The sequence below is a fragment of the Triplophysa dalaica genome, chromosome 14, assembly GCF_015846415.1.
Source record: "Triplophysa dalaica isolate WHDGS20190420 chromosome 14, ASM1584641v1, whole genome shotgun sequence".
NCBI lineage: Eukaryota > Metazoa > Chordata > Actinopteri > Cypriniformes > Nemacheilidae > Triplophysa > Triplophysa dalaica.
In genome coordinates, this window is record NC_079555.1 from 18,544,811 (window position 1) to 18,569,855 (window position 25,045).

The 25,045-nt window shown below is 38.6% G+C and overlaps 2 protein-coding genes across 2 annotated transcripts; both read left to right on the forward strand.

The window, feature by feature from the left end:
- Positions 1-1,813: 1,813 nt before the first annotated feature.
- cmc2 (C-x(9)-C motif containing 2) lies at positions 1,814-23,859 on the forward strand. The gene is made up of 4 exons (XM_056765883.1): positions 1,814-2,110; positions 21,875-22,024; positions 22,329-22,400; positions 23,528-23,859. Exons 2-4 carry the CDS (start codon positions 21,944-21,946, stop codon positions 23,609-23,611), a joined length of 237 nt encoding a protein of 78 aa, XP_056621861.1. The 5' UTR covers positions 1,814-2,110; positions 21,875-21,943; the 3' UTR covers positions 23,612-23,859.
- Positions 10,396-13,429, forward strand: LOC130435997 (uncharacterized). The gene is made up of 2 exons (XM_056766893.1): positions 10,396-10,576; positions 10,620-13,429. Exons 1-2 carry the CDS (start codon positions 10,396-10,398, stop codon positions 11,462-11,464), a joined length of 1,026 nt encoding a protein of 341 aa, XP_056622871.1. The 3' UTR covers positions 11,465-13,429.
- Positions 23,860-25,045: the final 1,186 nt, after the last annotated feature.

The window sequence follows — 25,045 nt, forward strand, 5'->3', positions numbered from 1 at the left end:
GCATTCAGGAGAGAGAACCGCGTTGCATGTTTACAAACCATACACCAAGTTTTCTGAAGTGAAGATACTCGAGACAAACACATTGCTATTTCAAAGTCAAATTAACGTCACAAAGGACAATCCCGTCGTTTACAAGCCACAAACATTGCTTTCTAATAGTGAAAAGACAAACGTATCACTATCATATTGACATTTTATCTACTTTCAAGTTGCCACATGTCCCTGGAATCTTACTTACAAAATACCGGTACTTACAATATATTTTTTTGCAGCTTTGCCTCGTTCAGTGTGGATGATTTCCATTGAAAACTAAGTAATTCCATGATTTGTCTTTTTTCAAGTTTTCAAGTTTTCTGAGTTGGCAGATGTGCAATAGACCCCTGATTTTAGCATTTAAACATGGAAAAAAGTATATTTTTCATAAAAATCTCCCCTTTATTATGTAATTACGTGTTAACGTGTAATTGCCTATTAACAGTGTAGTTTAAAACAAGATGTTATCAAGTTAATTACGTGTTAACACGTGGTTTGGTGCATGCATATTGGATCATGCTTTATCACCACCAATTGACGTGGCGATTTTGCTCAAACAAAATGAAGCAAAAGACTAGACTTATAAATTGCAATATTTGATCTAAAATATAATCCTTACAATATTATTTGCGGGCATAAGCAGTCTACAAATACCTAGAATGATTACAACACAATAATAAATCAAGTACTGTTTAAATGGAGCCATCAAACACTGAAAGGCATGGCCATATTCAGATATCAGGCTAATGAAGTGTAAGGTTTTTTGCATCTTTCTCAAAACATTTTCATAAGTACTTGCATATCCTTTAGCCAAGTTTGTTAAGATTTTTTTTATTAAAATCAGTATTCATATGCAAAACCAATGCATTAATATTTCTTAATGTGTCCCTTTGATAACACATATAATGCTGAGATACCTTTGTGCATTTCGTCAGTAATATAATTCAATATAATGCCTTATCATCAGATATACTCAAGATTTGACAGACCTTTTTCAAATGTAATCACAATAAATAAAAGTGTATTATTTCAGTGTATGTGTTTGATTCAAGTTAACAGTTGAAAATTGGTAGGGAATAATATGATGTTTGAGGCCACCTTTATTTCTTTAGGTATGAAAGGACGGAGTGTACAGGGTTGTTTGATAAGTACAGACAGGTCTGCTCAAGCCACATATTTACCTGCAAAATACATTTATTTATATAGCAGTTTTCACAATTTTCATTGTTGTAAAGCAGATTTACATATTAAAACAATAAAACACACACTTTACTAAATGGTGTCTAACAAATGTAAACTATTGTGTTAGATTTTTTAAAATCTTTATATTATTACATTGGGGTAACAATTTGTGCCACATATATTTTGCCAAAAAAAGAGAATCACTAATAAAACGTATAGTATATTAGTTTTTCTATGTATAAAAAACTTTTTATAACTTAAAAATATTTCTCACTCCTGACGCATATTATCTTTTTATATTGTATTTTCATTGGTATTAAAAAAATTATTCAAAAATAATCAAAACTAATTACAAAAAAGACTAATTTGTTAGTAATTTTTTAAATGTCTTTTGATCTTAAGTGCAATTTTCAATAAAGAGTTTATACAAAAAAAATCCGGTATGCGTCACTACTTTTCTTTTTAAAACTGCCGTAAATTGTTTCGGCCGGAAGTAGACGCACTTTCGCGCATGCGCGTAACAAATCGTGTTTCCGGGACGGATACACTCCCTTGCAAATCCCACAAGAAAAATAAGATCACTACTCCGAACCAGATGGGGGCGATAAAGCACAAATTCGCCAGATTCCAACCGGCGGAAAAAAAATAGGAAGAAGGCGCTACGATAACACAGTTATGCAAGATGATTTTGGATTTGATCTGTCAGAATAAAACATTGGGGTTGTGGCATTAATAAAAAATATCAGTAGAGAGCTGAGCAAACTTAATTATCCTTATTTGGAAGCAGTGCGAAATTGTCACCATCTTTTACCGCAGATCTGGGTGTCTTTTGGCATTGTGCATATCAAGACACCGTTTGTAAAGTCTTCAAACAATCTGTAAGGCTTCTGTGCTGGTGAGTTAAATTCACACAAACTAACGTAAAGATACGATTGAGCAGTTAAAGCGGTGCTTTGTTTCTATTTCATGGTTTGCTTTATAAAAGTGTTGCCATTATACATTGCTTTTTGTAGTAATTAGAGGTCACGTTATATTGCAAAGCATTTATATAGAATGTTAGACATAGAAAATAACGTAGGGGATAGAAATGAAAATGATACAAAATGTTTTCTCTTGTTGCAGGTAAGTGTCCCCGAGGATTTCAATATGAGTGATGGCATGGGATGGGGAGGCAGCAGTATCCTTAAGAGATATCAATCTTTTAAAAAATTATGTAAAAAAAATTAAACAACAACATAAAAAACTAGGTATAGTGACCCTTAAGAAAGGTTTGTGTACTTTCAAATGTTCTGTTAAGGGGGTAACACCGATGTTGCCACACTCAGCATATGCTGGTTTGGTATGTTTTGATGCTGGTATGTGCTGGTTTAAGTTGGTCATGTGCTGGTCCATAGCTGGTTTAAACTGGTAAAAAACAGCATCAAAACCTACCTAACCCACCATATGCTGTTTTTTCAACAGGGAGAGCCAACCATCTTTAAAAGCAGGGGCGGCATTTGCGTATGGCAGAGTATTGTAGTTGCAATGCCCTAACATATAGACAAAACAGTGGAAACAAAAGCCCTAAAGGGACGTTGATTTTTATTGCTATCCGAATCCATGTGTGTGTTTTTCTCCCACCACCACTGGAAAATTTGCCAATTACCTACTGTTTTGTGACAATCGCCAAGGTTTTGTGTTTTTTTATTGCCCCCTGAATCGACTTCTCTGAGTTTATAATAGGTGACAAGTCCAAATTATTTTTTGTAAGTCTGACCACTTAGAAGCCCTGTATAGTGTTGCTATTCAGGGGGTTAAGGGAATATATTGTCTGATTCATTAAAAATACCGTAAATGGCAGCATTAACAGCACACCATTACTCGCATAACGTCACATTTCACGAAGGGCACCTGAAGGGCATTCTACCAGAAACTGACATTTCCCGTGACAGGGCCTGACACTTTAGCTCATCCTCCTCAAAAAAAGCATAACAAAACAATGCATGCTGTAGGTCCAATTTGGCTGAGGACAATGAGAGGATCTGTGATTTTCAAAAATGTTTTTAAGAAAAAAATATCTGAGAACCTAATGAATGACATATTCCTTTATTGAACAACTCACTGAAATCAAAAATCAGTCAGTATTAGACATTTTTGGATGAAATATTCACTGTAACAGATCAAGGTCAGATATTGTAAGTTTCTAGTAGAATGTCCCCTGAAGTGCTTCTGCGAACGGAGACAAACTTTATTTTACTAAATGTTTTGTGGTAATCGTGTGTACACAAATAAATGTAAAATAATAACAGCTTCGAATGATATCTTTCTTATCTGTATGATGACCAGATGATACAGAGTTTTATAAGAATGCTAACGTGACTGACTTATGAAACATTACAGCATATAAACGAAATCTATCTTTTTCATGAATGAAAGTAATAAAAACTACAGACACTCTAGATTAAAAGACACATTTTTCCTATGTAAGCAAACTGGACCTGTTATATAAATTAGCTGCAATGCTAACGTGACTGACTTATGAAACATTACAGCTTATAAACAAAATGTATACACATCCTATATCATGAATCCAAGTCATAAAATCGGCAAACACTCTACATTAGAAGACACATTTTTAGACAATAGCGGGCTGACACCTGATTATCAGAACTATTTCAGTAGGACATTAACTCTTTCACCGCTAGTCATTTAAAATAAACGGTTGTACGCCAAAGACGAGTTATTACGGCAATCAGTGTTTGTACTGTTTGACAGCAGGTGCCGCTGTTACACACCTTTTGGAAAAAGTACAGAATCCCAGAATTTATATTTCATATTGGTTTTTAATGATTGTTCTGAGTGTAATCTATGCTGAATCTTTGAGAAAACGTTTATTATCTCAGCTGTCTTCTATCTTCAATCAAAGTGAACAAACTACCCACATCTACGGAGTGATAAAAAAGGACAAATGAAGATTGAACAATATGATTTATTTTGTTTATAAGCTGAGACTCTGTTCTTTCTCTATATATTGAGTTTTACCACAACTAAGGGGATAAATAGTTTAATCTTATGTGGGTTGCCGACAGATAACGTTGGTATCATCTGTGATGTAAAGTTTGTATACATTTATATTTATGCATTTGGCAGACGTGCACACCCGATGCGGTTTTACCATGTTAAAACCATGAAAAAAAGGCCAAGACCCACCTTCAGGCAAACAATAATTTAATAAATGTTTAGCAATAGCTAATACCAAACTTTAGAGGTGATAATATGCGGATTCATATATCAGCATTAACGGTAAACGCAGACAGGCGAGGTTGAGGCAGGTATCTTATAATATTCACAAATGGCTACTCAAACAATGTTATACGCACAGATGTATTTATTTTATGCCACAGACACCAGCATCATAATGTACAATTCATAAACGCAAAATAATGTCTACATACCAATTAATCAAGGTTGTTACAGCGATTTACCATTGAAGGCAAGGCAAGGCAAGTTAAGTTATATAGCACATTTCATACACAAGGGCAATTCAAAGTGCTTTACATAAAATGATTGACAGAGAGAAATAAGTCCGATCTTCAAAATGCGAATAATTTAAGATCACAAATACTTTAGATTTTAAGTAACAATAAAACAGCAATAAAACATGAAAGCATGAACAAGTTTCTCTAAATCTTGGTTTGAGACAAATCATCTGATTCTGGCTATGTTTCTGAGATGATAGTACGCTGATTTGCTTATTGTTTTGACATGACTGGTGAAACTAAGGTCAGACTCTAAAATGACAACAAGATTGTGGAACACTTTGGAACATCACCAGGCGCCATTTCAGACAGAGTTACTAATTTCTGATGTACTGATGTCAGACTGACCTGACTGCTGCATGGAGCTTTGCTGATTTCCATTCTGATATTATTCATCTTCTCAAGGAAAAAATTGGAAAATCATTGCATTTGTCATCAGACAGAATTTCCCTGTGAACTTGACTCAGGGGATTTGTTAGTGTCTCTACAGTTGCAGAAAGAGTGTCAGTGTTATTTATTTTGCAGTTTATAATGTTAGAGAAAAAGTTCTGTCTAGCTTTGTCTTTATAGATGTTATAGTGAACTTCAAGTTTTGTTTTTCTCCACATACGCTCAGCTTTTCTGCATGTTCTTTTCATGCTTTGTACTGCTGGTGTGTTTCTCCAGGGTGCAATACGCCTTCCAGTTATCGCCTTGACTTTTACTGGAGAAATGGCATCGATAGCATTTTTAACTCTTGCATTAAAGCTATCGAGGAGAACATCCAATGAGTCTGCAGATATACTTGGTGACAAAAACATATCATTCATAAATAGCTCACTGGTGTTCTCATTTATGAATCTCATTATTACAGAGACGGGTCTATCTTCAGTTGCAGGACTGATTGATATATCAAAGAAAATACAGAAATGATCCGACAGTGACACATCTCTAATATTAGTGGATGAAATGTTTAAACCTTTGCTAATGAGCAGATCCAGAGTGTGTCCACGATTGTGTGTGGGACCGTGCGCATGCTGGATCAGATCAAAAGTGTTTAAAACATTTAAGAGTTAATTTGCAGTGTTGTTTTCTGTCTTGTCTACATGAATATTAAAATCTCCAGCAATAACATTCAGTCAAATTCTGAGGAAATAGCTGATAGCAGTTCTGAAAAATCATCAACAAAGACTTGGGAGTATTTGGGAGGTCTGTAAATAATTGTAAACATAAGGCGTGGTGCACCTTTTAAAGCAATACTCAAGTATTCAAAGGACAGGTAGTCACCAAGTAAAACTTTCTTGCAGTCAAAGAGATCTTTAAATAGAGCAGCTATTCCTCCACCTCTCCTAATAGCTCTGCAAACATTTATAAAAGTAAAGTTTGGGGGGGGCAGATTCATTGAGGATTGTAGCACTACAACTATCATCTAACCAAGTTTCATTTATGAAGTCTAGTTTGTTACATGTGATGAGGTCATTGACCAAAAAGGATTTGTTTTTTAGTGAACGGATGTTTAAAAGTGCTAATTTTAGGAACTGTATTTTTTGTTTTTTACCCCTGTCATTCTCCGAGTGACGTCTAAAAGGTAGTAGATTAGATAGCTTTGCCCTACGACTGGAAAGGGCCTTAGTTTTTTGTTCACTTATCAGGACATATATAGAGAAAACTAAAGGAACACTGGGTTCCGACTTGTTCTGTAAATATTTGAGATTGTTGCTGTTATCATAGCAGGAACCCAATTCATATCAGTTACCAGTGCTCTTTGCAGTCTTGTTTAGTCCATCTCCAGCAGATGGGGGTTTATGTGATCCCTGGCGTTGTGGCAGAGGCCGGAGAGATCTTTCAGAGGGAACGGGTTAGCCAGGTTGACCCAGAAGCTTTGGTGGCAGTGAGGCCTGTCGCTTTTTAGTTGAAACCTGTGGACTCACGACAATAGAGTGGGAGAGTTTTGTTCCAGCACATACTAGTTCCTCCATTTTCTCTGAGAAGCTCGAAAGAGATGATGTAGTAGAGAGGGAGAGTGTGTGTGGTGAGAGGGCCAGCATTGTCTTTTCACATGCGCACAACTTCCTACTTTGGTTTTTATCTGATCAAGTGTTTCCATCAAGCTGATTACAAACGCCATAAATCACCACTTTCAATCCGACTGAAATTTCAATCAGCCTGGGCATTTTTAATCTGATTGACATGTTTTTATGGAGAATTTTCATTCGGATTGGATTTTTAATCGGATTACATTGGTCCATGTAAACGCAGCTACTGTTCCTATGGACGCCATTTTTTACTGAGCGGACTGAGACAAAACCAAGACAATTGTGCTTAGAGGCTATTTCAACTCCATAATATAATTTAAAACTCAAACTTTAATTCAATAACTCTGTTTAGGCATATGTCTGTCTGACTTCCGTCATGTACATTTATGCATTTGGCAGACACATTATCCAAAGCGACTTACATTGCATTGTACTATATATTTGTTTCTGACTATGTGCAAATCTCTGGGATTGAACCCATGACCTTGGCGTTGTTAGCGCTATCCTCTTACCACTGAGCCACAGGAATGCTAACAGCAAAGTCAGTTTACAGAAATATCACACCTCTAAAAAATCTGCCTTGCCCTTAAACTTTACAACATGGAGAAATATAACCCGGCCAGGAAGAAAACACTAGCTCCAGATAAACAATGAGTCTCAAAATGGCTCAGTTACTAAAGGTTTCCACAAGTACTGAACATTCATTAACGGGAATGTTATTGCTACTACTATCCACTAGATGTCACTTTTCCTTTTAAAACAGGTGGATATTACAAAAGGGACTCAGGGAGCATGTCATTCATTCATTGCTTTATTAACGTGGCGCGAATATAAACATTACCTTCAAATAAAAGGCAGCAGTTCATATGATTGTAGTCTCTCTTTATGGCTAATTTTGGGAAATTTTGTTTGTTATACTGTATCTTAAATGTAAAATGACCTGATCCTGTTTGATCAAGCTTGTTTATTTGTTGACTGTTTCGTAAGTTGTTAGCGTTTTTGTTACGTTGGTAATGAAGTGAAGTTGCCGTTAGCCGCTCGTTACGGCTTGACATTATAAGTTTGCACTTAAAAGCACCGAGCTAGTTGATCGCTGTTTGATCCATGGCCCATTCAAGTCGTTTCAGACTTTGTTTTGCTAATCGAGAAGGCATGTTCCAGCTGTATTCTGTTCGCGCTAATATAACTTTTCACACTCAACTCAGTGTTGTTGTAGTTTACCGCCCCCCAGGTCCTCTTCACAACTTCGTTGAAGAGTTTTTTTTCTGAGAAAACAACATCCATCAGCAAACAATTCTCGGTACCTCAGACCTTGGTACACACCTCCCACACGTCAACCATCGAACTCTCCTCTTTCACCCCACTGACGGACACTGAAGTAATCAGACTTCTCTCCAGCCACCCCACCACCTGTCCCATTGACCCAATCCCCTCCGATCTCCTTCAGGCCATATCCAGCACACTCACACCTGCACTCACACACATCATCAACACCTCCTTACTCAGCAGCACTTTTCCATCCACATTCAAACAGGCCCAGGTCACGCCCCTACTGAAGAAACCCTCATTGGACCCCTCTACTCCCGACAGTTACAGAACTGCCTCTCTCCTCCCATTCATCTTAAAAACACTTGAAAGGGCAGCGTTCAACCAGGTGTCTTCCTACCTATCCCAGAACAAATTACTGGATGACAAGCAGTCTGGCTTCAAAACGAACCACTCCACTGAGACTGTACTGCTATCGGTCACAGAGGAACTGCGTCTAGCCAAGGCGGATTCTAAATCCTCCGTCCTGATTCTGCTAGACTTATCTGCAGCGTTTATCTGCAGCCCGTATCAGATTCAAGTCACTAACGCTTGCCTTCAGGACCGTAACTCGATCTGCACCGGCTTACTTTCACATTCTCCTGCACTCCTACACCCCATCAAGATCCCTGCGTTCAGCAAACCAGCGTTGTCTTGTATTGCCTTCTCATAAGGACAGTAAATCGTGTTCCCGCTCATTCTGCTTCACAACTTCTTCCTGGTGAAACATTCTTCCTAACTCTCAAATACGTATAATAAATGATGATTAACTATACCTGTTTTATACACTTTGTCGGATTCGGCAGACCTGATAATAGCGACAAACTAAATTCACTCATCCAGCGAGTGATCCGCAGATCGTATATCAAATCTAAGAAATATTACTTTCCTAGCCTTGGAAACATAACGCTCTTACTGTATGTAGTACAGTACCGCTCCAGAAATAATAACGAAATCAAGCAGTTTAAGTGACATTAATATGTGATAAAGAAACACAGCAACAATTCAATTCAATTCAAGTTTATTTATATAGCGCTTTTCACAATGTGTATTGTTTCAAAGCAGCTTTACAGGGGCAAACAGGAAAAACAGAAAAGTTAAAACACAGAACAGTGCATGGTATTTATACAACGAGTAAGTTCATTCTAATAAATAACATCTAATTTCTAAATAAATAAATAAATAAATGAATGAATGCAGTCTCCCGGTGAGCAGGCCAACACTGCCCTGCTGTGGCGAGGAACCCAAACTCCAATGATTGATTAATGGAGAAAAAAACCTCGGGAGAAACCAGGCTCAACCGGGAGGGCCAGATCCCCTCTGACGTGTCATAGCTGCACTCAGACTGGTGACATGTGATTTTAGTTTAGCATTTAATACCAAATATTGTAACTTCAGCATTAATAAGACAAATAGTCCGTCTTTGCTCTTGGTTGGGGATGTAGTGGTCTGAGCTGGGATGGTCCGATGGTCATATTTCTCTTGGCAGCTGGTGGAATTGCCTTAGATGGAGCTGGGATGGTCAGTCAGTCTGCAGCTGTATCTGGTGTAATCTCAAATTGGGGATGGGCATCTGTCGGTCGTCTGGACATGGTGGAACTTCTTCCTACCTCGGGATGGGCATGGGGATGGGCATCTGTCGGTCGTCTGGACATGTTGGAACTTCTTCCTACCTCGGGATGGGCATCCCGAGGCAGAGGCGGAAAGAGAATAAAGAGAATAATTAGCGTAGCTGCTGTTCATTAACTATGCATTAAGTGAAAGCTTGGCTGAAAACATGTGTCTTTAATCTAGATTTAAATTGGGAGAGTGTGTCTGACCCTCGTATAGTATCAGGAAGGCTATTCCAGAGTTTAGGTGCTACGTATGAGAATTCAAGCGTGCAGACAAATGTAGGTTTATTGACCACTGTGGCAAGGGGGCCATGGTTCGACGCGGTCTGCGGCGAGAGGGCGTGTCAGGAGAATGACGGTAAGTAAGCAGATCAACGGCTTAGTGAAAACACCTGATTCTCGTTCTAGTAATTGGCGAGGAGACGCATTTAAGGCGCGACGGTAGGAGCAAGGGAGAGAGAGAAACCAGGCTGGGAAAACGGATGCAAGGAAACTTACCCGGACGCAACGTCGAGGAGTATCCGGAGGAAAGAAAGAGTTACAACCAAAGAGTGTGTGTGTATCTGTCAGTGAATAAGTGAGCGGGTCTGCAACCCGGAAGTATTGCAGCAATAAAAGTAAACTTACGTTTTCCCAGCCAAGCCGACCCCGCCTCCTTTCTTCCTCAGACATTGAACCATTTTACAGTGGTGCCAAAACCCGGGAAGAAAGGAAGGAGCCGCCACCAGCATGCAGTCGCCGCCAGGATCGCCGTTTGCCGAGGTCATCAGCTCTCTCGCCGGTCTCCACCAGGAACAACATCAGGCCCTGTTGAGCCTTAGAGAAGACCAGGAGAGACGTTTCCAGGCCCTCATCCAGACCCAACAGGAGGACCGGGAGTCATTCCGGAGCTGGTTGAGCCAGGAAGGAGGCCACCCAACATCGGCTGGTTCCCCGACGGTATCGTTACACATAATGGGAGCCCAGGACGAGCCGGAAGCCTTCCTGGACTTATTTGAGAGGTCTGCGGAACTATCCGGGTGGCAACCGGATAGTTCCGGTTAGTTCCATCCTCGAGCGGGTGGGTCGGAGTCCCGAGCAGCACAGACAATGGTTCCGGTCCCTGGAGTTCGGGGAACGTTATCAGCCGGTTGCCTTTGCTCACCAGCTCCGGGATGCCTGTCGTAGATGGTTGATGACTGGAGCCAGCACCGTTGATACCATTCTCGATCAGGTGACATTGGAGCAGTTCGTGGTCAGGTTACCCAAGAAAACCTCACAGTGGGTCCAGTGTCACCGCCCGACGGTGTTGGCCCAGGCGATCCAGTTGGCGGAGGACCAGTTGGTGGCGTGCCCCGGGGCCGGCATAGGCCTACCATCACTTTCTCTCTCTCCCTCTATTGTCCCTTCTCCCTCTGTCAGACCCGTTCCCTTTCCCAGGTCTCGAGGGATGTTCTATCCGCCTCCAGCGCCGCGGATTCGGCTCTTCCCAGAGGCGGGACCACACGGGGGCGTTAGGTCCTCAGAGGGACCCTCCGGCCGGCCGGGCAACGGCGCACATACTTCTTCCCTTCCGCCAGCCTCTCCTCGCCAATTCGGGGGTCTGCTTCCTGCCGCTGTGGCGGCGGGGACTCCTGGGCCGGCATGTTGGCGTTGTGGGGACCCCGGCCATTTTATCGACCGCTGCCCGATGATGGAGGTCGGTATGATGGTGCGGGTGCCCGACAATCCTCAGGCTGCCCTCGGTCAGGACGGGCTGTACCAGATACCTGTGAGTATCAGGGGGTACATATCAGGCCTTGGTGGATTCAGGATGTAACCAAACCTCAATCCACCATAGCCTGATTCAATTCGAGGGATTAGATACGAGCCGCGGGGTTAAGGTATGGTGTGTACACAGGGATTTCGTGAACTACCCTTTGGTGCCGTTGACCATAAAATTTCGGGGACAAAAACATAGGATAGAGGTGGCTGTTAATGAGCACCTCTGACATCCTCTAATTTTAGGGACAAATTGGCTGACTTTCTCTCCCGAAGGGGGGGGGGGGAAGGCTGCAGTCCGGATGGAGCCTCGGCCTGAGTCGGGCGGTGGGGGTATGTGGCAAGGGGGGCCGTGGTTTGACGCGGTCTGCGCCGAGAGGGCGTGTCGGGAGAATGACGGTAAGTAAGCAGATAAACGGCTTAGTGAAAACACCTGATTTCGTTCTAGTAATTGTCGAGGAGACGCATTTAAGGCGCGACGGAAGGAGCAAGGGAGAGAGAGAAACCAGGCTGGGAAAACGGATGCAAGGAAACTTACCCGGACGCAACGTCGAGGAGTATCCGGAGGAAAGAAAGAGTTACAACCAAAGAGTGTGTGTGTATCTGTCAGTGAATAAGTGAGCGGGTCTGCAACCCGGAAGTATTGCAGCAATAAAAGTATACTTACGTTTTCCCAGCCAAGCCGACCCTGCCTCCTTTCTTCCTCAGACATTGAACCTTTTTACAACCACACTAAAGGGAAAACAAACCGACTAACTAAGAAATAACAAACAGACATGAAATGTAAAAGCAGTAACGAAATGGAAGAAATAGACAAAGCAAAGAGTGGCAGTATTACAAACAACTATTCACATCTGCATGTACCATCGAGGAATTCTCCTTATTTAAAAGGGGTTACAGCTTAAACGCACCTATTTAGGAAATAGTTGATACTTGCATTGGTTTCCTTTTGAGTGTGCTTGAACAAGGTTTTGTGCCCGTGGAAAGGTGTTCTCAAAGTCCTAATGGTTTCAAATCAACCGGGTGAGTCCGTCTACTTCTTTCTTAGAGCCGGGATTGGCTGACGAAGTTAGCCGAAGTAATTCTGCCGAAAGGAAAAACTGTCTCCGAAGAGAGAGACAGGTCTCAGGATGTGTTCTTGAACTGGAACGCGCGAACACATGGAAGAGCTGAGCGTCGTTTGCTCCGTTCACGGGTGTTTTAAAGCCTGGGGGGTTCCACGCCCCTCCAAAGTGAGTTATCCAATGTGATGAGCTGATTTTGGAGCGAAGTCAAATTCCTTTGTTTCCCCTATTAGCTCATTTGCATTTAGGATTACTTAGATGTTTGGCGCTGTAGAAATCTTTAGATTTAACATAGATATGGTTTCACACACATTATTGTGCCAATCCTCATCTTTCCAGGAATGACGAGAGAAACATTTAGATATAAAACATGCCAGGATTATAAGTACATTGACATGAAGTTCGTACAAGAATGGAAATATAAGCAGAATACAACTTACACACATGCTTTTAAAGTTATAGGCGAGGCCGAATAACATTGGGACAAAGATGCAATGTGGAGACGTAGGTTTAAACCCGTTTTAGACTATTCTTTTGTGGTTAACAAGAGGGAGACTTTCAAGACTTGACTGACCATTTGCCCTTATTCCTGTTTAACACATCTGGTGTCCATGTTTAGTGACACCGACCCCATCCTCCCTGTTGGAATTTCTTTGAAGTCCACGAGTGTTTGTTGTGATGTTGTGAGGACAGTTGGATCAGACTTGCTGGCGCCGATTAGAGTTCCACTGAGAGGTCATGGTCTTAACGACCCTCAATGGTCCTCTTTATTTCAAAACCCAAATCTGCTGACGCCGATTAGACCCCTATTGAGAGGTCAGGATATTTTACGATGTTCCAAATGGTCACCTTTGATCTGGATAAGATCCTACAGTATTTTTATTGTAAAATTTGACAAAATGGAAAATCATCTTAGCAAAATATAATTATTTATTATTAATTATTAATGAAATATATACAGTATTGTTCAAAATAATAGCAGTACAATGTGACTAACCAGAATAATCAAGGTTTTTAGTATATTTTTTATTGCTACGTGGCAAACAAGTTACCAGTAGGTTCAGTAGATTCTCAGAAAACAAACAAGACCCAGCATTCATGATATGCACGCTCTTAAGGCTGTGCAATTGGGCAATTAGTTGAAAGGGGTGTGTTCAAAAAAATAGCAGTGTCTACCTTTGACTGTACAAACTCAAAACTATTTTGTACAAACATTTTTTTTCTTCTGGGATTTAGCAATCCTGTGAATCACTTAACTAATATTTAGTTGTATGACCACAGTTTTTTAAAACTGCTTGACATCTGTGTGGCATGGAGTCAACCAACTTGTGGCACCTCTCAGCTGTTATTCCACTCCATGATTCTTTAACAACATTCCACAATTCATTCACATTTCTTGGTTTTGCTTCAGAAACAGCATTTTTGATATCACCCCACAAGTTCTCAATTGGATTAAGGTCTGGAGATTGGGCTGGCCACTCCATAACATTAATTTTGTTGGTTTGGAACCAAGACTTTGCCCGTTTACTAGTGTGTTTTGGGTCATTGTCTTGTTGAAACAACCATTTCAAGGGCATGTCCTCTTCAGCATAGGGCAACATGACCTCTTCAAGTATTTTAACATATGCAAACTGATCCATGATCCCTGGTATGTGATAAATAGGCCCAACACCATAGTAGGAGAAACATGCCCATATCATGATGCTTGCACCTCCATGCTTCACTGTCTTCACTGTGTACTGTGGCTTGAATTCAGAGTTTGGGGGTCGTCTCACAAACTGCCTGTGGCCCTTGGACCCAAAAAGAACAATTTTACTCTCATCAGTCCACAAAATGTTCCTCCATTTCTCTTTAGGCCAGTTGATGTGTTCTTTGGCAAATTGTAACCTCTTCTGCACATGCCTTTTTTTTAACAGAGGGACTTTGCGGGGGATTCTTGAAAATAGATTAGCTTCACACAGACGTCCTCTAACTGTCACAGTACTTACAGGTAACTCCAGACTGTCTTTGATCATCCTGGAGGTGATCATTGGCTGAGCCTTTGCCATTCTGGTTATTCTTCTATCCATTTTGATGGTTGTCTTCCGTTTTCTTCCACGTCTCTCTGGTTTTGCTCTCCATTTTAAGGCATTGGAGATCATTTTAGCTGAACACCCTATCATTTTTTGCACCTCTTTATAGGTTTTCCCATCTCCAATCAACTTTTTAATCAAAGTACGCTGTTCTTCTGAACAATGTCTTGAACGACCATTTTTCCTCAGCTTTCAAATGCATGTTCAACAAGTGTTGGCTTCATCCTTAAATAGGGGCCACCTGATTCACACCTGTTTCTTCAAAAAATTGATGACCTCAGTGATTGAATGCCACACTGCTATTTTTTTTAACACACCCCTTTCAACTAATTCAACTAATTGCCCAATTGCACAGCCTTAAGAGCGTGCATATCATGAATGCTGGGTCTCATTTGTTTTCTGAGAATCTACTGAACCTACTGGTAACTTGTTTGCCACGTAGCAATAAAAAATATACTAAAAACCTTGATTATTCTGGTTAGTCACATTGTACTGCTATTATTTTGAACAATACTGTATAAAAAAAAAAACTTAAAATCAACATCATCCTCTCAAAACAATGAAAACGGCAGATTTTTATAATTAGCTGCACATATATGCCAACAAGAAAATAAAGTGGACATGTAAAATGGAATATTTTACACCAGGGTTATTATAGTGCTAAACATTTCCCTGCACTGATTAAATTGTGATGAAATGTAGGCTAACACTAGACTTTTCTCTCTCTAGCTTCTTTCACTATGGACATTAAGCCAACAGGTTAATATCACTTACAGACTATAGGCCAGTGGTTCTCAGCTCTGGCCCGCGAGATCCATTTTCCTGCAGAGTTTATCCCCAACTCTGATATAAAACACCTGAACAAGCTAATCAGCGTTTTTAGAATAGATGCGTTCAATTTAATGCGGCGCTGCCCAAATCTATCATCGTATGAAATTTAAGTACCGAAAAAGAGATTCAATTGCAGATTGCGCGGTACGCATTTGAATCGCTCTCGCGGTACTTTAATGCGATATGCCAAACAATCTGCGCAGCCCAACATTAAGTTGAACGCGTCTATTCCTGAAGTCACTGATAAGCCTCTTCAGGTGTTTTATCAGTGTTGGTGCTGAACTCTGCAGGAATGTGGATCTGGATTGTATTGTTATATAAATATATATTATGAATGATGATGGTTTGATAATTGTATATTAGTTTTTACCTATTTTTGGGGCCCCTGTCAGTCATGGGCCATTGGAATTGTCCTTACATTTTCCCCCTATACGGCACCCCTGGATCAAGGTATGCATCTTTTCTGTTAAAATACACTTAAGTTTGTTAAAAGTTTAATATACAGATTTGTGGATACAGATTAACATGGATTCAATGTATTTAAAGCTGTGGAGAAACTGATATTTTGACCTTAAATCAGGTTGCCCCCATTACATCCAAAATATGGAAGTTCCAGAATTTTTTACTCAACAACCTTGGATTAGTTTCTACAGTAGAAACAAAGACATGGACGTCCTGGATACCATGAGTCAATAAGCATAACAGTTTAATTCTAAAGTAAACCAATCCTTTAATATTAATATTATTGGTTTTGAGTCCAGAGTGGAAGTGGAGCGCCACATGGTGCAGCTGGTCTTTGTACAGTTACAGAAAACAGTAAGGTTATATTTATTAACATTACTTAACTACATTACTAGCATGACCAAAACATTTATACAACATTGATTCATCTTAATTAAAATAATACAGCTGTTATCAAACAATTTTTTTTTTTGTCTTTGATCACCATTTTTATATATGCTTTGTTTTTCCTCAAAAATAAAATTATTCCTCAAAAATGATTCTAATGTTATGAGCAGATTACATAGTTATTTGAAAATATAATTGAACGTAATTTTAAACAATAATTTCAATATCCCACCGTGATTACCAAGAAAAAATGTAACTGCACGTCATGTCAAAAAGGTTGCCGACACTTGTACTATACTCAACTCAACTTTATTTATGTAGCGCTTTTTACAATTTTCATAGTTACAAAGCAGCTATACATGAGACACATTGACTACAAGTAAAACAACTAAAGTCATACAGCTGTAAAAACAAGAAAAAGGTGAAAACACAAAAGACAAACATACAATATGCATACATTCTTACACACATCGACATAGACGCACACACGCAAACAAACACGCACAGTGAAAGCACACATTTGAGATGAAGCAGAGAGTACCACAGGTCAAATATTAAACGGACTATCAATTCCTATATGCAATATTAATCATGTAAAACTTCTGAATTCTAAAGCAGCCCACCCGGCCAGGCAAATAGTGCAAAACAGTATGCAAACGGTGGCGAGGAACCTAAAACTCTAATCGAGAAAAAAAACTCCGGAAAACCCAGGACCAACCAGGGGATTCCAGTTCCCCTCTGGCAAAAGCTGCTGCCTATGCACAAGCTCAACAGTGCTTGCACAACAAGGCTAAATAAAAAATAAATAAACTAACTAATAAGATCAATAATAGATTTAAGATTATCATTACAAAATTTCAAATGCTATTAGGTTGTTAATGAAATGTGAGATGTGCCAAGTCGCGCGTCCTATATCCAGCTCTATCATCTCAGCTCAGGTCACCGCTTCCCATTCTCAGCTCTGCCATCAGGTCTGGGGATGAACTGCATCTTGCGGTAACCTTGGAACAAAAAAACAAGACTGGCTGAGAGTAGAGTAATGTTCTGCACTCTTTGATGCAACAAGTACATAATTTGTTGTTGGATGTGTTCCTGGTTTCGATAGATCTAAATAATGCACCCTAAATCCTCTGAGGATTAATATTATGGGGTTTATAGGTATCCAGTGCAGGGTTGACAGAACCGGGGTTATATGCTCATACTTTTTTGTACGTGTAAGAACTTGAGCTGCCGCATTTTGAACCAGTTGGAGTTTTTGCAATAGGCCTGCAGGGCAACCACCTTAAAGTGCATTACAGTATTCTAGTCTTGATGTCATGAATGCATGAATTAATTTCTCTGCATCTGATAGTGACAGCATATAATGGATTAGATATATTCTTAACATGGAAAAATGCAATTTTACAGGCTCTCAAATGACAGAGTACTATCGAATACAATGCCTAGATTCTTAGCTGACCACAAGGATTTTATGGAGCATCCGTCAATAGTTATGCAGTATTCTTTGTTGTTACGTATGGCGGTTTTCGGTCCAGTAAGTAACACTTTGGTTTTGTCCGAGTTCAATAGTAAAAAGTTTTTACTCATCCAGATTTTTAAATCGACTATGCATTCTGTTATTCAATGAAACTGCTGTGTTTCATGAGGCTTAGAGGAAATATAAAGTTGAGTATCATCAGCATAACAGTGAAAGCTAATTCCGTGTTGCTTTATTATATCTCCTAGAGGTAGCATGTATAATGCGAAGAGCAGAGGCCCTAAGACTGAGCCCTGTGCTACACTGTAGTGGATTTGAGATCTGCGAGACACCTCATTGTTTATTGCTACAAATTGAAAACGGACAGATAAATAAGACTTAAACCATTTCAATGCTGTTCCGTTGATGCCGACGTAATTTTCGAGTCTATGTAGGAGTATGCTGTGGTCAAAGGTGTCAAATGCAGCGCTAAGGTCTAGCAGCACCAATAACAAAATACAGCCACGGTCAGACGCAAAAAGCAGATCATTTGTAACTCTGATCAAAGCAGTCTCTGTACTGTGACATGCTCGAAATCCAGACTGGATTTCTTCATTAATGTCATTCTTTTGGAGGAAGTAGCATGATTGAGTTGAAACTACTTTTTCCAAAACTTTAGATATAAAAGGTAAATTCGATATAGGCCTGTAATTCCCTAGTTCTCTAGGGTCGAGTTTGGGTTTTTTGACGAGGGGCTTATAACAGCCACCTTAAATGCTTTAGGTACATGTCCTTATGTCAGAGATGAGTTAATAATACAAAGAAGAGGATCTATAATTTCTGGGAGCATTTCTTTCAGTAGTTTTGTAGGTATAGGGTATAGCATGCATGTTGTTGATTTAGATGATCTAATGATTTTAGACAGTTCATCTTGATCTACGGCAGCAAATAATTGCAATTTCTCCTTAGGGGTGCTGTAGTTAGTTTGTTCAGTGGGTTTCACTTCTGGTTGCATTGTTATAATTTTTTCTCTAATATCTTGGATTTTACTACTGAAGTAGTTAATAAAATCATCACTGTTATGCTGATAATCAGAATCTGAAGTCGCTGACGACTTATTTTTTGATAATTTAGCCACTGTGTTAAATTAAAAACCTAGGGTTGTGATGGTTTTCTTCTATTAGTGATGAAAAGTAGTCGGATCTAGAGGTTTTATGGCATTCCTGTATTTTCGAGTACTATCCTTCCATGCCGTACAAAATACCTCTAATTTAGTTTTCTTAAAGTTCGCTCGATTTCCCGGCTCGCTTCCTATTGGCCTGAGTGTGTTCATTATACCACAGTGTTGGGCTGCCAACACTTTTTAATCTTCTTTAAACGCAGAGGAGCAACTGTGTCTAATGTTTCCGAGAAGGTGGAGTTAAAATTTTCAATAGTAATGTCAAGATCTTCAACGTTTTCACTCATGCTAGAGAATTGAGACAATTCAGGCAGATTATCGAGAAACTCATCTTTGTTAGTTAAAGTAATCGAATTACCATATTCGTAACAAGGGGTTTGATTTGCAGCCATAGGCCAGTGAAGCAAACATAATATCAGATAATGATCCGAAATGTTTTCACTATGCTGAAGGATTTTAACATCGTCCACATTTATACCGTAAAATAGTATTAAATCTAAAGTATGATTACGAAGGTGAGTGGGTCCTGACACATGTTGACAAACGCCCATGGAGTTAAGAGTGTCTTTGAAAGTCATTCCCAAGGCATCTGTATCATTATCTACATGGATGTTAAAGTCACCAACGACAAGGACTCTATCTGGGGCCAGTACTAGCTCTGATATGAACCCACCAAATTTGTTTGGTGCCCTGGAGGCCTATATACAATAGCTACGATACATGTTTTAAATGTTTTGTCCTTAGTATTAGGTGTTGATACGTGAAGTACCATGACTTCAAAAGAATTGTATTTAAAATTAGACTTCTAAGAGATGCTAAAAGAAATATTGTGAAGTGCAGCGACACCTCCCCTTCTACCTTTTAGACAAGGCTCGTGTTTATAGTAATAATCTTGGGGAACGGATTAATTTAGAGTAATATAATCATCTGGCTTTAGCCATGTTTCTGTCAAACAGAGCATGTCTATTTTATTATCGTTATCATATCGTTAACAAAAAGTGCTTTATTTGACAGAGATCTAATATAAAGAAATCTGAGTCGTAACAGTTGCTTATCTGTATTTTGTTCATGTTTGATTTGTTTAACGTTTATTAAATTACTTTCAAGAGGTTTACGCATTATCTTATGTTTGCTAATCCGGGGGACAGACACAGTCTCTATTTTACGATGTTTGTGAGAAGGGATTATTACATGTTGCATATTTTGTTTATTCTGCAACACGAGACGGCAAGCAGACAGTTGGTTAAGCCATTCTGTCTCCTTCCTGACCTGGGCCCCAGCTAGTCAGCCTTTATCATTATTAAGACTGTGTTCCAAATTTCTAGAGAGGAGGGAAACCCCATCCCAGGAGGGATGGAGACCATCTCGTATCAACAGGTCAGGTCTGCCCTCAAAACTCTTACAGTTATTTATAAAATCTATATTATTCTGCAGGCACCACTCAGACTACCAGCCATTTAGTGATGATAATCTGCTAAAAATCTCAACACCATTTACTTTTTTTGTTAAATATTTGTTGATGGTCATGATACAGTAAAACACAGCAACATTTAGTTGGGTTAAAATTCAGTTTAAAACAGACTGATTTGTGGAACAGCACAAGTTTGAAGCGTAATTACAGTGTAAACTGATGGTCATGTATACCTTAAGCAGAAAAATATCAAAAACAGTAACATTCAGTCCGCTCTTCGGAGTGTGCTTCAACACGGACACGAACACATATCAAAATCTCTACCATAAGTAGTTTCTTTAACAGTCTTGATAGGTCTCTCTCACTTTATTACATAAATAACAAAAAGTTCATTTTTGCTAAAAAACATAAGACATGCAACAGATTTAATGCTTTATAATTGATTGTTTCTGTTGCTAAGGGTTATTGATAAGGATACTGCAAAGTGAGAACTAATCGTTTTATAATTAAACACGATATAGTATACACTAAGAAAGTGTTGTTATTATATTTTACAGTTCAGTTAACTAATTCAAAAGATTTATGATAAAAAAATATATAAAAATCACAAAATATGGAGATACATGGTTTCAGAAGCACAGCAGTGATACAGTATATTTTAACAGCAGAAAAGGTAGGCCTGATCTAATGCATATATATTTATTTAATAAAATATACTTCAATAAATGAGGCCTAATGTGAAATTAGTGTTATGCAAATTTAATGTATGCTCTACTTTATGACAGTGACTGTTTACTGTAATATACATGTTACAAAGGGAACAGTAGGTAAAGATTTACTGGTAATAATTATTAGTACACAGAGGAAGATTTATACAGAAGATTTATTTAGAAAGTAGAAATGTGCTACATGTAAACATAAAAAATATCCATTTTAATTTTTAATGTTTCAACATGTTACACCAATAATAATACAGAACAGAAATGACATCCAGTTAACAAAAAAAAAACTTCTTAGTGGACATCCAATTGCTCTTATTTGTCTGGTTGATTGTATTTAGTTTTTAATTGCAATTGGCAGACAATTTGTCAATTTAGCAAACATTACAAACTTCCCATGAAGTCACAGAATATACATGATACATTTTGATAAATGGATGGTTTTGCATGTGATTGCTCACACGATGCAAGAAAGTTTTGAAGAGAATGACAGTTTTACTGAAATCATCTAATACGTTTTGATCACACATGTGCCAAAACATTTGCCTAAATCACTACGAAATTCAAGCCTGATGTAAACAAGAAACTAACTGTTAGACACCCAAATTTATTGTTTAGAGAAAAATAGAAAAACTGTAATATTGAACTATGTGAATGGTGCTTGTGATTATCTGAAAAGGTCTTTTAACTCATGAGTTTTACAGAAACATGAATTGTATGTATGTTATTTTGGGACCTGCCTATACTGTTAGTGTATGGAAGCTGTGGTAGAAACTTTACACTGAGTGGTGTTCTAATGAAAGAATGTATAGCTTTAATCCTTAAAAACGAAACAAAAAGATGGTAAAAGTTCTAAAGAAATTGTTTTTGTACTTGACCCTAACAGTAATTGTCACAAGCAGTGTCAGGGATCAAGTTCAGCCATAATCTGGTAGACATTCAGCTTTAACTCAAGATGCACTCAGATCTGTCTCCCCATCTTCATACTGATGAGTGCAATACACTTATAACTCTTCTCAAGCAATGCCACAAGGAGGTACGAAAGCTTGTGCAAATGTTTTTTTCTTAAATGTTATCCTTAAATGTCAAATCCGGAAATGTGGTAGTCATGCACCTGAATCTGATTTAACCTGTTTCTTTTGTACACGCATTAATTTTTTCCTGAAAATGTTTTTTTTCAATGAAATTTAGTTTGTCACTGAATTTGAAGCATGTACAAATTTATTGATACTGTTATTTCTGATGCATGTCTTTGTTATCTTTATATAATATAGTGCACCTATTGTGTATTGTTTTGAAGTATTACATGATTTTCAAGTAATGTCTGGGTCTGTCCTCAGCACAATGTTCGCAGGTTCTTTGGCACATGTAATGATCTGGACCGTGCAATGCGTGATTGTCTCAAAAAAGAGGTGAGGATAACGCTTATGCTAATGCTCTAATAGTGTTTGTTCTCTTATAGCTCACCTTATAAAAGCCCTAAAAAAACTGACTGGTTTGTTCACTGAACAACAACTTGTAGACAACCAGTAATGGGCTGTTCACGTCACATACTTTAGAGAGTGAATGCGGGTCGTGATGCAATTGTGGCAAGCTTGTTTTCTTACAGATGCATTTATGGCACTATGGACTTAAACTATACAGTATGTATTAAATGGAACACTTAACAGCTTTATTGCAGGGCTCTAGAGTGCGACCAATTTGGTCGCAAATGCGACCTCATTTTTCAATGGTGCGACTAAAAATAATCAGAGGTCGAACCAGTGCGCCCAGCAGTGTTAGGGAGGAAAAAGTCTCCGCAACTCTGAAAGTCTCCCTGTGATTATTTTTTTAATTGCGTGTTTTATTTTTCTCTCTCTCGAGTCATGTAAAATAAAATTTGGGCCGTTTACCCTGTTTAACTATGATAGCTTGCTAATGATAACTAATGATAGCTTGTTTAGTGCCATCCATGACCGCTGACATTAGCAGCACTTGCTTGCTATCATCTCTGTGCTCTCTGAGCCGACTCTGAACTATCTTGTTATATCTAAAGATTTTTGTCATTCATCTTCATTTTAAACATGAGGAGTATATTGAATACATGCCTTTCCCATATCAGGGAAAAAGGATCCATGATCAGTGCAGCCTAGTTTTGCTGCTGACGGCTGAGGATGCTCGTGTTTTTTGTAGAATACAAATCAATACATATGTTTAGGAAAAGGTCAAAAGTTACCATGTCTTGTCAAGCTGTCAGTCTTTACATTTACATTTAGCAGATGCTTTTATCCAAAGCGACTTACAGGTGGGATAAGCAATGGAAGCAATTGGGACAGCATAAGGACAACAAAATCATAAGCGCAATCAAAAAACATTGCTGTTGGATGACTTTGTCACTCATGCACTGGCGGATATAGGGGTTGGCCGCAGTTGATATTTTATTGGTTAATCTCAAACTTAATCCTAACATTTTTATAATTTGGTTTTGTGTCTTATTTGCAGGCTTTAAATGAGTAACATCTGTCTAAATTATTTGCCTGTCATTTATTTGTCTAAACAGTATAATATGAAAAGGGAGCACAGCAAGGCCCATGCAGCAGAAATGAGGCAACGTCTAAAGGAAAGACCAAAAGATCATCCCTAAATCAGGCTGCTTTGGAACACAGACCTGCTCCAAACATGAACTGGCTTCAAGTGTTTCACTAATATGGTGCCTGAAAATTGAATCAGGATCCCTTTGAATGTTTTTCATTCGAAGATTTATTATAAAAAAATTGAATTACCAACATTACTTTATTTTGGGAATGTTTTGCTATATGTATTAATTAATGCACTTAGTGATGCTTTAAGAATGTTATAAAAATAAATAATAAAAATCTTGGCGACACACCATGTATGTACTGATTATGAATTTTTTTTTTGGGGGGGGGGTCACGCGGGACTGAATGTAATTGTTAAATTGGTCATTCTTTTGCTGTTTTTGAAGCTTTGATTATGCTTTTTGGATGTTAAACAGTGGATGTTCATGTTTCTAGTTTCTAGAAATTGCCATATATTTAACATTTCTGTAAAAATCTAATATGGCAAAGTTAGAATTTATGCACTACTAAATATTTTTGAGTTGCACCATTCAAGTTATTTGAAGCGTAACGTTAAGTATAACCTAAATATTTACGGAAGTCTCCCGTCAGGAGTAAACGTGGGAATAAAATAGGCAGATGTATACACACAATCAGGTATGCTACTTCAATGCATGTCAAAATAAAATCATCTTTTTATTTAATTGGTGGTCGGAAGTAAAATGAAATCGCGTATAACGTGACATTTTTTATGATTTATGATGCTGTATTGATATTAATAAGCACATTTTAATTATCTTGTTTAATTTGAAATATTTAATACCTATTTTGTTATTCATAATTAGGGAATTATGAACCGTTATTATGTTATGTAAAATAAGTTTAAAAAAAAATCTTTTTGAAATTCACAATATTTCAACACAACTTTTCCTTACGAATTCAAAGACTGCTAATGGACTATTGAAGGTAAGCATCATTTTATGTGACTACGCATTACTTTACGGAAAGTTTACGAACTACAAGCTACATTCTGCCTTTGTACATTATTCAGCTGCACCATTTGGTTTAGAGTTCGTTACAAGCTAGTTACTAAGGCTCTAGTGTGGACTTTGTTTTCATTCAATCAAGAAATAACAAATGGCTGGTGCAACCCTACCCTGGACCCCATTCTTATTACATGCAACTAAGCAAAGTCTGAGGTGTGGAAATGTTTTGACCATGTGCATAATGAGACTAATGAGCCAGTGGGTTATGAGAAATGCAAAAATACGACATTCTGTTAAAGTATGACAGCAAAACGACAGAATTTGTCGCTAATAAGGCATATTAATCAGAGCTTTTCAACACCTGCCACTGCCCAGGATTAACCTAAAATTAAATCTTTTGTTACGGCAGTCGACGGTCATGTCGCTCGTTCTCTTATGCTCACGATCTCCTTCGTGATTCGAGACCGGTGTGCGCACAGCTGGCACTCATTAACACTTCACTCACCGGCTTTG